The sequence below is a fragment of the Stegastes partitus genome, unplaced genomic scaffold (genome assembly GCF_000690725.1).
Source record: "Stegastes partitus isolate 25-593 unplaced genomic scaffold, Stegastes_partitus-1.0.2 Scaffold193, whole genome shotgun sequence".
In the NCBI taxonomy this organism is placed as follows: domain Eukaryota; kingdom Metazoa; phylum Chordata; class Actinopteri; family Pomacentridae; genus Stegastes; species Stegastes partitus.
The window spans coordinates 289,538-304,634 of NW_007577924.1; the positions used below are offsets into that span (position 1 = coordinate 289,538).

At 43.6% G+C, this 15,097-nt stretch overlaps 1 protein-coding gene across 1 annotated transcript in view; it reads right to left on the reverse strand.

Annotated features, from left to right (window-relative positions):
* Positions 1 to 10,354, reverse strand: part of cdh8 (cadherin 8) — a 97,143-nt gene extending 86,789 nt beyond the window's left edge. Inside the window, exon 1 of the mRNA XM_008280428.1 lies at positions 10,097 to 10,354. Within this exon, the coding sequence (XP_008278650.1) occupies positions 10,097 to 10,354 (258 nt within the window). The remainder of the gene's footprint in view (positions 1 to 10,096) is intronic.
* Positions 10,355 to 15,097: the final 4,743 nt, after the last annotated feature.

Here is a 15,097-nt window from a genome sequence, read left to right on the forward strand (position 1 = left end):
GTGTGTGTGTGTGTGTGTGTGTGTGTGTGTGTGTGTGTGTGTGTGTTTTGGGCTGTGATAGATCTGTGAGGGTGCCAGTCTACCACCTCCTACCCGCTGCAGACCGTGCACACCGAGGCGGCTCCAAGCCTCACGTGAACCTGAGCTTAGAAAATGGAAAGCTGTATGTGTGACAAGATTACCTCTGCATTTACATTCAGTTATCATAATTTCAAGTGCAAAATGTGAATGAGAAATCACTATTATATCTATGTTTTCTGTGATTTGTTTAATTACTAAAACTGTATTTTTAAAAAATGGAAATTTAATTTGTATTTATTTTTCTCCGTTGGCATTGGCCTTTAATGCCCTAATTGTATTTTCCAGTGGGCGTCAATCTTTGGTTCTGATTATTATGTAATTTGATCAGTACAAATTCTGTGTAGGCACACAGTAAAAATAATTTTTCTTTAATTCCAGCGAGCACACACACAGTTAACCAGCTAGTGGGCAGAAATTGTTACGAGTTCTCAGTCCCAGCTGCTATTTGACATTTGAGCATTTCATTTGTTATTCTGTGTAAGGATTCAATTACAGAGTGCTGAGGTTACACAAATAGAACAATCGTTACACAGCCGTCTTTTTCATAAAGTGCTATTATCGCAAAAATAGTTAGCCTGGCCTGCCAGCTTTCACTTTTCTGTGTGGAATGCAAACTTAATCTTAATAGTAACCTTTGAAATGTGGGATGCTTGATGCAATCAAAGGACAACTGTGGCAATTTAATAAAACCCAACTTTAAAACAACAACATAGATTGTCTGTTCCTCTATACTATTCTGTTCTCTCTCCCTTTTACCCTCAGCCCAACCAATCGAAGCAGATGGCTGCTTTCCCTAAGCTTGGTTCTGTGGGAGATTTCTTTGTGTTAAAAAAGAGATTTCTTCTTCCTACTGCTGCCAAAGAGCTCCTATAAGAAAATAACTGAATTTCTTGGGTTTCTCTATGTAAAACAATTTGGTAAGATTCTGGCCTTATGATGTGAAGTGTCCTGAGATGACAAAGGCTGTGTGTTGGTGCGACAGCTTGAATCATGAGCTCAGTACAACCTAAAATAATTAGGGTCTCCAAACTAGATTTGACAAGAGTGGACACTAGGTGGAGGATGGCGGACCCATGATAGTTGATAATCTTTGTCCAATCAAGTTTGCAATTAATAAAACTACAGAAAGAAATAAAGTACATTAAACCCAGGCTCTGGGACACCAGGTGTATGCCTAACTTTGTCTGGTTGGTAATCCAGCCTCGGGAGCAAAGTATTCAACCAGCTATATATGCGCCTTTTGGGGACTAAAAAAAAGAAAGAAAAAGTCAAAACAACATATTGTATCATTATGAATCAAAATGTAGGCCTCCGATATTATTCAGCTGCTGCCATGGTGACTTGGACCTTCGGCACTGTGTGGAAAATTACATACAGCAGTGTTTCTCTCCATTTTAGAAAAACTGAAAAAAATTGTAACCCAAACTAAAATGTCATCAAAGGTAAAGAATTCGAAGAAAGGAATTAAAACTTCAGTTTGGCTGCAAGTTCTGCTGAAAAGCATATTCTTGTTTTTAATCTTTCTAAAAAGCACTTCAGAGTTTCTCCTTGTTTGACGTCATCATCACGTCAGAAGCAATCAGCCTGCACAATGCTGCTACATGTGCTTTGATAACTTAACTAAATGTTCACACTCCTCCAACAGTACACTCGTCCACTCTTTCATCAAACTCATCTGCGATGATGTTACACTAATTGGATGTTCTATTATTCATAAAAGTAGAAGTTTTTCTTGGAACTCTGCATTTCATTAAAGCACAATAGAGAAGAGCGGGTGTTAGCAAAGGTTTGTTAATATTTCATCAGATAGACCATCGGTGCATGTTCACTCCACAAGCAGAACAACAAGCAGTTGCAGCTCGGATAAAGGCAATTAGCCAGACTTCAATAACAGAAGGCCTCTAGCCCCTAAAAGCTTTTCACATGTTTCTGGCATTCACTATTCACTGTCCCTCAACACTTGGTTTTGCTGCCATCGAGAGCGCAGAGAGCAGCTGAGAGAGGCAACGTCAACACGCGGTGCATGCGGCACTGAAACACATGCACAGTTTCAACATCCTGCACACTCGGCCCTGATTCCCATTAAGCATTCGTGATTTATCTGGATTTTATATTATAACGTTTTAAATTTTTCATGCAACCCTCCCCCCTTCCCTCCATATCCCAGCCCCTTTCTGATCTGACAGAAAAAAGAAGACTTAATCAAACACTGGAGGAGGAAAAAAGTGTCAGTTTCACACACACACAAAGAAGCATATGTTTCCATCAGCACCACCTGCTTGTTACATCCTGCGTGTTTTTTTCTTGAAGTCAGTTGATTTATAAGGCTAGCTGTATCACATACACCTTAGAGACACAAACACAAGGAAAAGAGATTATTGGAGGGATACAAGTGTCTGCACAGGTAGAATGTAAGTAAGGTTGGAGAATTAAGTGTGGGGGTTGTGTGGGTGCTGCCCTTTTTACATTCCCACTCTCTACCCTTGGCTAATATTTCAGCTATCTTTTTGTTCTTTCTTCAGAAGGGATCATTAAATCGAAATAATGCATTTGTGAGAAAGGTCAGAGCCACAGTCTGTTGGCAGCCAGATACCAGACTTAGGAGTGGTTGCATTGAGAGAGAGATGAGTGCAAAGGACTGAGTCATTGATTCTCCTTGTGTATGTGGTTTTATTTTTTTGGTTGTGAACTCGGTGATTGAGGTGAAAAACCCTATGCCTTCTGCTCAGCAGTGATGATAATCATCATCTTAATACCTGCTATAGGTGAATACACCAATCTTGAAGTAAATGTCACATCCACTGTTTGCTGAGACCACTTTGTTGTTATTATGTTATATGAGGTGGGTGAGCAGGAAAGGGGGGAGGAAAGAAGTGACGAGGAAAAGTAAGGAGGCGGAGGAAAGAGGTTGAGGACTGTCATCTTTTAAGTTCCAGAAATAGGCACTCACCCCCAACCGATCCAAAACTCCCTTCCCATTGTCTCTCCTACTCCAGCCCACGTGTGCTCCCAGCTAACCGTGAAGCCAAATGCACATCCAATCTCACAATAACAACATCCATTCTTAACAAGATTACTCCGGCAGCCCCAGTTTGGATGATGGGACGTGTATGGGAGCAGAGGCACAAGGATAAGCCGCCTGCAGCCGCCTGCAGCATTTCACATACACTGGGATCTATCCATATGAGAGGAGCTGCCTGGGGAGTTGAGCCAAACATCGAGCCCACAACAGCACACTGGCACAGGAAGCAGGAATCTTTAGCCACTGCTGCTGCTGCTGCTGTGGCTTATGCCCACAAACACTATGTCAGAGGCAAGGGCCAATTAACAGGTTTCAGATAATCATAATCTTTTGATTTGAATAATCAGATTTGAATAATTCTAACCTCATTTACTGCTACTAATGCTTAGCCGATGCTTTGACTTGAAAACACAATCCAGATTCATAAGTAAGCAGAAGGTCCAACATCATTCTGTTCACTTGTCTTAATTTAGTTGTCTATCGCTGCCTGTTTAAAATATGATTATACGTTGATGTTTTCTCTAAGAAATCAGTAATCATTTAAATGTCACCAGAAGACAAAGGCCACGAGACTTAAGTCTGTTAAATTGCAAATGCATCTCTTGATGCTTTAAAAAACTGTAATCCAAACAAAGCAAAATTCCCCCGTTTTGAAAAGAAAGACAACTAATTTAGACAAGACAATGCACCAGCCAAGCCAAGGTGAACCACTTTAATTCCTATAAATTAGTTAGACCAAAGTTCAAGGCAGAGTGCCAGATGATTTAGCCCACTAAGCGCTCCTCCTCCACACAGCCAACACAGGCCTAGTCCGGTGAGCCAAGGAGTGTGAGGGAGGCAGGAGGAGATGAGAGGAAGGGGAAGGGAAGGCAGCTAAGAGAAGGCTGGGGCAGGTGAGATTTAGACTTAATGAGAAGATGGTGCTTTTCTGGATTTCAACTGGAAGAATTCGACTGGCAAACACTGACATGGGAGCAAGCTAATCATGGCGATGCAGTCCAAGGTGAAACCATAAAGGAGCCATTTGTTATGAATTAGCGCTGATGTAGAAGCTCAGGAAAGTGGCCCCCGCGTGAGCTGATCACTGTACAACATGGATTTAATCATGCCGAGCCGCAGATGTGAGTGATAGCAGCAAGCTTGTTATTTTGCTCAGGGACTCTGAAGCCGTGTGAATGGATGTGCTTTCCTGTTAAATTATTATTGCAGCTGATGCATGTACACAAGAGAGCTTCCAGGGATTGCAGACGAGACACGTCATGTGCCTCCTTATGATACACTGAACTGAAACATGATTTCAGCTCCCTTATGAAAATACACACGGAAAATAATACAGTATGCAATTTAATGCACAGCAGTCACTGAGAGCATGTGAGAGGAAAGACAGGACATTGTGAGCTCAGTGTTTGTCAGTGTGGGTGTGTGTACAAAGACATAAAGAGGAAAGCAGAATGAGTGATATTTTAAAAATGACACATCTGCCAATGGTGAAATGGAAGTGAGCACTACAGTGCTTCTACTAAATGATCACTGACAGGCTGGTAAAAATAAAAGAACTTGGCAATAACATTTAAGATACAAGCAATGTCAGTATACAGGAGAAGTAATAATGCCAGCAAGGATGAGGTCAACTGTAAATCTGAAACATCACAGATTTCAGCCTGCAATTTCTGCTCAAAGCACATATAGTGCAGTTTAGAGAGAAATCTTTCATAAATATGACCACTCTGACACCTCAGCAAATGTTTGCAAAGATACACTAGCTATAAAGCTTCATGGACACGCTGTATTTACTGTTGCACACATAACCCTCGTGTCTAAATATACTACATCCAAGCCTGCGTCCGCTCATCTCATTTCGGTCGGTCTCAACACTCTCGAATGGAGTACGGTAGGACACACACATGCACATACGCAGCCTCTTAATGGGAACCAGGACGACAATACAAAGCCATAGACAACCTGTCAAGCTCTTCGAGGGCAGCACTAATGTGATCCCACAGCTCTATCAGAGCCACCGCTGGGCCCAGTGTTTTATTACAGACCGAGAGGGACAGACAGAGAGAGACTGGAAAGGAAGAGGGAGACTGTGACCATGGCCCATTGATATAATGGCCCTGCTGGTGTTAGTGATATACTGTACAGGTGGGCCTCCGGGAAAGAGAGGAGCACGGCAACAGAGCTGGGGAGGACAGAGGATGGGAGGGGTGTTAGCACATTGTTGTTGTTTTGTTTTTTCTAAATTACACATGAGTTGAGAATGGAGATCTAAGGGCTGAGAGACAGAGGAGCTGCTGCTAGACTGCAGCTCAATACAGATCTGTGTGGTGCTGCCTGAAGAGAGATTACAGAGCTGTATTCCAGGAGCTGTTGTGGGTGTGGGAAACCAAATGGAATGGAATGAAGTCCAACAAACATTGACGGGCTTTCCTTTCCTGGATTTAATGACAGCTTTTCGATTCAACCCTCTCACTATGGCACTGGAACCTGTGTCTAATTTGGGCTATGTTTCAGAATTTATTATATCTGACTCAATGCTTATAATTCATGTGTCATAATGGCTATCAATCACTAGCAATAATTCGGCTAATATTCTCATTAACTCCCACTTCTCATCCATCAATCAAAGGCATAGCCAGATATCTGCTGAGCTGCTGGGGCCAGGGCAAATGCAGATAAAGGTGGGCGATCCTCGTTAATCACAGGCCGAATCAGCAGCACTCAGTCGAGCAGGGGGATCAACCTTAGATCTGTTGTAAACCAGCTAAACCAGCAACAGTAGGGCCTCCAGCAGGACCACAGCGTCTCGGCCTGCCCTGGCAGCTGCATTCAGCACTCAATCTCGCCTTAGCTTTGCCTCACTGCTTCACATCGTCACAGCCAAACACTTGGAGAAATTTTAACAATGTCATTGTACCACACCCCATCAGCCCTGGAGGCAAGCTTACTTGGGCTCAAGAGTCACTCTCTCCATAATCACCCCGTCAGAGAGAGAAAGAGGGAGGTGGAGGTGGGGGACAGAGACACAGAGAGGCAATCCAGCTGAGCAGAAGTAGCTTGCATCAGTATTTATAGACTGATGTCCTACATGTTGTACCGGTCTGAATTGAATTTGGAAAACTATCTGAGATAAAGATGGAGCATTGGGGTCCAGATGGAGGTGGTAAACAGATGATACAAAAACACAAAGTGACTGTAGTCTCTGCTTACATCATAGAGAACCATGGAATTTTCACTTTATCAGCTACACAATTCAGCAAATAAATAAAGACTTACTAGTGGCCCCTTCTTTTCTAGGGAACACAGTGAACCAGTAAATTCAGGCTGTGATTTTCTTTTGTATCACTTTCACCTGAATGTACGTCTTAAGGGGAAAACAAGGAAGAAAGTTTGAACCATTTCAAACAAGTCAGTACATGGGAAGGGTCTTCAATTTTGGGGGGAACAGAGCTACAGAATATCACTTTTGCTTCCAGCAAAACGCCCAGCAGACTTAGATTACAGCACCAATCTGATACTATTGTGGTCCCTCTTGTTGGGAATCCTGTCAAACAGCTAGTTTGGAAGAATAAAGCTTGTGTTACCTTCTGCAAGAACATACACGAAAAAAGAGAAAGGTTTTTTTTTTTTTTTGTACGGACATATCCCTTTTCTTTGCTGAATCAATAATCAAAGCCTTTTTTTATTTCTGTATCACAGTCAGTCCTGGCAATCTAGCAGTTCAGCTGGAATTGATGAATATTAATGTTTGATTATCAATTCTCTTTGTGCAAAAACACATACAATGCCGTGTTGGATAAAAGTGTTGGACAATAGGATGAGGGATCAGTCAATTTTCCACATCTGCTCTAAGCTGTGGAATCCATCATTAGCAGTCCTAACACACCGTCTGCTAAATGATCGCCTGGAAGTAACGGAGTCTGGAAAAGTTACATCTGAGACTGTGAGATATTTCAGCCCGAACTGCCATCAATCTGTCTCACACTCAAAGCAAACACATTCAGATATCTCTTTGGTGTAAATACAGCAATTTGTTCACTGTTTGTCTTTTGTTCTGAGACAATGTTTTGCCTTTAATGGCCTGGTGTAATTGAGTTACTTTGTTGTATGTTTGAATAATTGAAATAGCTTTGACTGAAGAGGCAAAAACATGGGAAAAATGACTGACAGTTTGGAAAGACCTCATGCCAAAATACAGAAAGGTCTTCAACAAGACACCCACTTTACGTACTCCACAACTCCTAATTTATTTTTGAAACCTAAGCTATGCTTTTCTATTGTGGTAGTGTAATGGTAAATCAAGAGCTGCTTTTCCTAAAATTACCCTCTGCTTTATTTGCTTAAGTGGTCTTGGTATCTCCCACTCATTGTCAACAATGAGCAAACGTGCGTCCCTGAGCTCAGTCCATATGAGCGAAGCGTATCTACCTTCACGCTCCATTTGCCTATTTCTATTCTTAATGACAGGATATTTCTGAACTGTCCCTGGCTCATGATGAGTAATCCTAAAATCCCTTCCAACGCTGTGTTCGTTTTAAGCTACAGCCGAGCAACAAGCTTTCACAGCTGTCTCCCCTGCTTCACTTTAACAGGTACTGCATGTCTGCCTCCCCGACGCCAACACGACTGACGGGGGCTGACGAACGCGCCGCTCACTGAATCACAATGTCAAGAAACGATGCGCTGAAGAAGAACAGCAAAAGGGAAGGGGGCTGTCACGCCTTATGCCGTCCTTCTCACTCTTCCACACCTCCGTCTCCACCTCACCCTCCTCCCCCCTTCTTCCCTGCATTTATGCTAATAGTCTGTGCTGAGAGAAAACACCATGGATGACACACTATTAAAAATCGATGGCACAATCTCTCCCTTGCTCTCATTCCCAGTGTTAGTGTTTCTGAGGGGAGTCCGGTTGGTCACAGACAGAGATTGGGGATGCAAGCATCATTTAAACCTCAGAGTGCACCGGCAATAAAAAACTATGGGATGGAAAGAATCTTGGCCTGGACTTCCTTGATAATCGGCCGACAACCACAGACACAGGCGGCCTCACACGCAGCAGAGAAAATTGTGCAAAATACACAGAGAGCTGTATGACCCATTTGAATCACACCTCCCACCCACTTAATTCATTTTTTAATTAAGCGTGAGAATCACAGAGAAAGGGGAAGAAAAGGAGACAGAGGGTTTGAGAGGGAGAGAGATTTATAGTCTTAAACCAATGCAGTGCCATCTTGGTCGAACATAAGACTTATCTTGGCTCTGCCAGGCATACTCATGAGTACTTAACCTTGCAGTGAACGCCACCCATCATCATCGCCTTGCGAAAGGCTAGCCGCGTTCTTCTTCGCCCAGAGACGCCCCCCTATCCCGCGCAAAATCCTAACTCTGTCCTTCAACGGGAAGATGCTTATCCCTATGACTAACCTATCCTACAGTCAAGTTTGCAAAGCATTTGCTCGGGCCTTGAGAGAACGCATCTTCACGACTGGGAACATAACTTAATTTTGGGCCACCACTCCTCTGCTAAAAATCTGCAGAATATTTCACAGTATGGCCAGGGGCACACGGCACCGGCTCCAAAGCAAGAGTAAGTGCAAGCCGGATTTAAAATCATAGCTGTGTTATCCACTCATTTGCCTTCATTGAATGCTGCTTTCTTTTTTGCCCTTTTTATTGTTCTTTAAAAAAAAATGTTATTAGGTTAAATATCAATGAATATGTAACAATTTGCTGGGTGATGTGTTGTTTGTTTGATGCGCAGTTATCTCACAGTTGTGCCCTAACCTTTAAATTCTACTCTCACATACGGTCACTGTGGCCCCGGTGAGCGCCTGTTTGTTTCAGCATTCTGATGAGCAGTCATTGTCAAATCCAGCAGAGGCTGCCTAATTGACTCGCTTGAAAAATTAATGCATCACTTAACAGCATTTTTGTGTTCGTATGGTATTTAGAAAACACAGGTGCAAATCTCGCATGGTGGCAAATGTTTAATTGATGCAGCCATATGACAATGCTCAGGATGGAAGAACAAAAAAAAAGAAAAAGAAAAACAAGAGGGAGTGAAATTAAAAGACTTCACTTAGACCACAAGTAACTTATTTTTCTTGTATAACAAGAATGGAATCAGATTTGTAGCTTCAGCTGCCATGTCTGAGGGGTTGAAAAAAATCTTTCACTGCGCTACAACGGCAATATGTCATAAACAAGAAAGGCATAGCGAGCAATTATCAAATATTAGGCACTGATAAACTGTTTGCAAAAGCTATTACCAAACAAGATCAAATATTATGCTTGATGGCCTGTATTCCTGCCCATGCCAGAGTGGCTGGGTGATATTCGGAGGGATGTGAGCGTGGCTGCCAGGCTGACTCTCCCCAGGTGAATCCCAGCAATGAGCTGTGAACAAGCTGCTTTGGCCGGGCTGGCCAGCAGCCCTCTGCTCCCCTGAAACCTGCCTGACACTTCCACACAGGCCAGGGAGCAGGTGGCCCTCAGCCGCAGGATTAGCCCACAGTTCTGTTCATTACAGAGCTGCGATGGAAAATCTAACATCACTGAAATAGTCCGTTCTTATCCACCTTACGCACAGTCCTAAACCCATGCCTTGGCAAAGAGAAAGATTAAATAAGAGGAACAAAGAAGGCGATATGCTTCTCATGCATCTGGGCTAAAGTAACAGTGGCAAAACAAGCTGTGTTTGCTGCTACAGACTAACACAGAATCTTGGATTTCAAGGATGTCCAAATGCAAAACCAGAAATATGTGCAAGCATTAGTTAATGGGAGTTTAATTATTTCCATAAGCATTTTGTGAGCCCCCCTCTCTGCCCGCCGTCCTCTCTCTTGTCCCCATATCTCTGTTTCCCCTCGACAACCAATACCCTCCCACCGCCCATGGGAAGAACAAAAAAATGGAAGGAGCATTCAAATGGCCGAATTAATGTTTCCACACGATAAGCGAGCTTAATATAATGCTGACAATCACAGCACTCACCCTGCCAACTAGAATTGGATCTGGTCCAGAAAATTCCTCCAGCACAAACATTTGATTCCAAACCCATCCTCTCTTGGCGCGGCTCAGTAATCTTTGTCCTTCGCCAAGACCGCTCGCCACCACTGCGGACCCACCAGTTTGTGTACTTTTGGACTGGCCTATGATCGGAGTCATAGACATGCAGGGAACACAAGTAATCCACACCAGCAGCAAGGACATCCACAGATCCAAAAGCATCTCCTCGAACCGCTTTGGCATCCTGTCCTTTTGTGTGTTTTGTTTGTTTGTTTGTTTGTTTTATGAGACTCTTTTCTCTCTGTGTCTTGTTTCCCCCTCCTCTCTTCAGATCAACAGCTCCTTCTTAGATAACAAGAAAAGGTTACTTGTGTCCTCTTTGAACGGCAGAGCTTGCATTCATGGTGTGATAAAGGTCACTTGCATGGCTTGGCATACTTCCATAGCAGTTGGTGAGGGGGTGAGGCTCTCAGCGCAGCATCCATTTGGCGTTATTCCGAGGGGGAGACCTATAAGGAAGCAATCACAGTTTGTTAGTTGTCTCTTGGTGTTGTGAGAAGTTGTCAGGAGCTGGGGTAGAAAAAGGGAGATAGGAACAACAAAACAGAGTCAAATAAACATTTGAACGAATCAGCCGAGACATCCAGAATGAGAGATAGAAGATAATTCAGTTTCCAAGGCAAGAAAAAAGATGAAAAGGGAAGGGAATTCTCCTTTCTTTTAGGATATGAAGTCAAGATGTCACTTCATCATTACAGATGATCTATCTGAAGCAGCCGTGACCCTCTATTCCAATCTTGTTTTAATATTATCCTGCTACAACTGAACAACAAATGGCTATGCCCATTCTCTGAGGTTGTTCAGCCCACACTATCAGATTGCCTCGCTTTAATCTGTTGTTCTGGGGATTATCTTGGAAAGATTTTGAGAAATTACATGTTCCTTACGATTAATGTTTTGACAAAACCTTTTGGGTTAAATATTGTCACAGGCTGCAATCAAATTCCTCAGACATTCGCGCATGCATGCATGCAACACTGGCAGGTTTAGATAAAGAGGCTGGCTGCAGGTGAGCCATGTCAACAGCGCTGCAGCTCACTGATATCAAAGTAATCCAGATGAGATAATTGCTAAGGTATTTAGAGGCGTATTTGTTCATTTAATTAAATATGTGATGTTACACTGGAACTGCTGTTTTCTGATAAGCCTGAACATAAAGTTGTTGTTGTTGTTGTTTTTTAAACAGAAAAACTGTAATAAGACAAACAAACCCAAAAATTAGAGTGACACCACTGGAACATGTAATAAAAAGATGGAAACTCATGTAAATTTTGCCCTTTAATCACAGCAGTTTAGGGCTTTACAAGTGTTCAGCCAGCTCAGTCTGACGGGCCACAAAACTCAACAGCAAAGTGGTAAAGCAGACACAAAGGGCTGGCTTGAATGGTCTTCAGCTTCAACTGTCGCAGGTAGACATGCTATGAGAGCACAGGACGGATGTTTTCAGCACAGGGTCACTTCTGGTAACTTTTACTACACGGTGTCTCCTGATTATAGCAGAACATTTCCAAGGACAATAAGATGAATTCCACCTGAAGTCAACTGTAATATAAAGTGCGGAGGGATTCGAGTTACAATGACACCGACATGGAGACTAAAAGATGCAGGACCGGGTCAATAAAAAAATGGACAAATATCTCCAGAGGTAGAGTAAGAGGATGACAGATAGCCCACCTGTTTTAGATTATAGTCAATATAAAATTTAGCTCTAAATACCCGACATGTAATTGTGAGCTCTCCTCCTTTCTTTAGCTTTTTCAGTCAGTGCGGTGTGTGACTGGGTAAGCGCTTTCAGCACCACCGGGGAAGGACAGCTCCGTCCAGACAGCGCTGCCGCACACCGAGCGCCGGCAGCGGAAGAGCTGTCCAATGTAGCGGCGGCACGCAGGAGCACCGCGCTCCGCAGCGTCTCGTCACCGAGGAGGAGAAGGAGAAAAGCCACAAAGTTTGAGCTGCTACTTGCCGTTACGCCTCTGCAAGTGTCTGCAGGACGTAGCCCGATCCCCCAGATTCGCCCTCTCTGAAGTTTTACCCTTTGGCGAGACAAGGTTTCCAACCAGCCCGTCTTAGTGCATCAAACGTGCCACCGGAGCGCACAAGCAGTCCAGCATATACGGGCAGCACAGGAGCGACTTCTACCGCAACAGAGGCAAGTGCAATGTGAATTAAAAAGGCAGCCTAAGTTGCAGACCTTTGTGGAGACTTACTCTGTCGCTCCGCGTCACCTCGCTCCTGTAAATGCGCCGGATAAATGCACTGAAGCCCCGCGATGGAGAAAGAGGCTGTGAGAAGTCCTGTTCGAGCTGTCCGCACAGCAGCGCTGCACAACACACATACCTGTTAGGTTTAGTTATCACGGTGGCGGGCTCTACTTACTAGTGAGACTTGCGTCCTTTTCCGCTGCTGCATTATTTTAGCGTTAATTTGGTTTTTCTCCCCTTCAAAATACGCCAAAAAGTCCAGCGCGTTTCATTCGAGGCGATGGGAAAATTTATAGAACGCGGAGAGGCGAGAGGCTAGGAATCCTTCGTACAGTTTGTCATTGCGGAGTGACAGTGTTGGGGTTGTAGTTGGAGCTCCGACAGGCTTGCTGGCCGACTGGAAAAGTGAGGAGGAGATGGAGGAGAGAAGCACGGTGGCGAAGAGAGCCTCCCCTCCACTGCGCTCATTGGGTTGATGAGGAGCCGGGTCAACAGGCGCACAAATGAATGCGTGCCGCTGTGCCCAGGCACGGACGCGCAAAGGTTATCCTCTCACACTGCCAGCTACAGCTCTAGATGCTGCAAGAGGTGTGTGCAGCTAAAATGTTCTTATTGCTGCATTTTGACTTTATTTCTGTTTCTTTGTTTTTGTTGTGTTTTTTTGTTTGTTTGTTTGTTTTTCGAACTCTCCATTTTTGTTGAGGCAACGGCGCATGAGTTGGCCCTCGCTTCTGTCGGTTAATGGAGAAATGAAATAGGCCAGGCGAGCAGTGATACGAAGCCGAGGCTGCTCATTTACACTGTCATTTGATAGGGCTAAGCATTGAACAGATGGACACGCACTCACATGCGCACTGTGGCCCTGTTGGCACAGTGGAAGAAGTGCTCCGTCCGTACAGGTTTAGCTCATTTCCTCGCACTGACACTAACTGCTCAGTGGCTGGATTTCTATGAAATCTTGACACTTGAAAGGGAATTCATGAAAAAATAAAATGAGAATAAAGCTGAGACTGTGGGGATGAACAGTGTTACACAGGTTACACAGGTCTGATGAAGACAGTGAGTGACAGTAGAGGGCCCACGTTGCTGTCCACGGAGAGAGCCCTCTAGTGTTTGTGTGGCGGCTTGGCAGCAGCCAGCCAGGCCTTTGGTGGGGAGAAGCCGTTATTAGTACAGAGAAAAAGGAAGGCCAGTGTGCTGTCTGACACATTTGGCTTTATATTTATCTTTCAACATTTTATTTTTATTTAATTCTTTTTGCAAATGTGAGAATCTCTTTGTGAAACTCTACTGATTGCTAAACACTGCCCAGGAATCCCTTTGTCCCATTGAAAATGTCACATTCCCATCACCCAGGCCTTAGAATGGGCTCCAGCAGGCATATGTGGTGATAACAAGTGTTGGTGGAAAGCGCTTGTCTGAAGCACAACGTGTTATTGTACCTTACCACCTTAACGCAACACAGTTGTTCCTCTCACGCTTTGCCTGGTGGAGGCCTTTTGACCCAAGTGCCAGAGATCCCAATTAGCAAAGACATCAAGTCTACCATTATTTATTTCTGTACCATTTAATTTTCCTCCCACTCATGCTTTGATGTTGCAGCTGCATTTCAGAAGGGAATTCTCCAATCATCTTTTTTAAAAGCTTCCGCTGCATAATGCATTAGGCTGTAAATGTTGAGCCATGTTTCTCTTCCTCGATATGAATGAAGATTTCATTGACGGACACATCGGGTATGTGTGGATGGAGATAGATGCATAAAAAATGACTGCTCAGGAAAGGCTGTTCATTAAAATTCACTCTAAATGTTAAAGTAAATAAAAAGCCAAAAAGCACATTACAGTAACTGAGGGTGCATATTTATTAGAGGCGGTTTAATCTTCCTTTCTCTGTGTCATATATGCATCGCCTAACACAACGCAGTAAGTGCCAAGCTTCAAAGCACAAGTTCTAATTCATGCGTAATACAAGAATACACACTGTCATAAAATCAGCATTGTTGCTATTCAGAGCACGTTCTTTAAAAGGTAGGGTAAAAGAGCCATTGACATCAGGTGAATCTGAAACAACTAATCATTCAAAATCTCCTCCTGTGAACAGAGTTTTGTGCAAATGAGAAGGTTCCAGCTTTAAATTAGTGATTAATTCCACTAACATGGCTCCTGCCAGTGATCAAAAATATCAGATGGCTTTGAAAAAGGCAAAGTAAGTGAAGGGGAAATGGTCTTTAGAACCCAAGCATCCTCAATCGATCATTAGTTACTGCTTTGTCAGTGGTATTAATCACAGAGTTGTTGCAGTATGTGAAACAGAGTTGTACATCTGAGGCTCCACACAACAAGTCACCACCACAGGGACTGTTAGTATAGGAGAGTTTGTTGCTTGATTTAGATTTCCTTGTGTTATTTCTTCACAGTCCAATCATCTAAAGCACACGCTTGCCCACTCTTATGGACAGTCACACTGGGGTATTCTCAGTTCCAAGTATATGAGCCTGTTAAAGCAGACAAATTTTTGCGTCCCAGCACCGCTGCTGTCGCCCCGACTAATTTGGCCAAGTTTCTGACTCAACACCTATTACTCATCTTGATGAGCAGTCCACCTTGAAACAGTGTCCAGCCTGCGGTCGAGATAACCATAAACTGTAAACTACGCTTGTAGCTTGATGTTCTTTCTTTACTTTGCTTTACTAGACTTTATTACTGCCATTGCTAGGAAGCCCCCC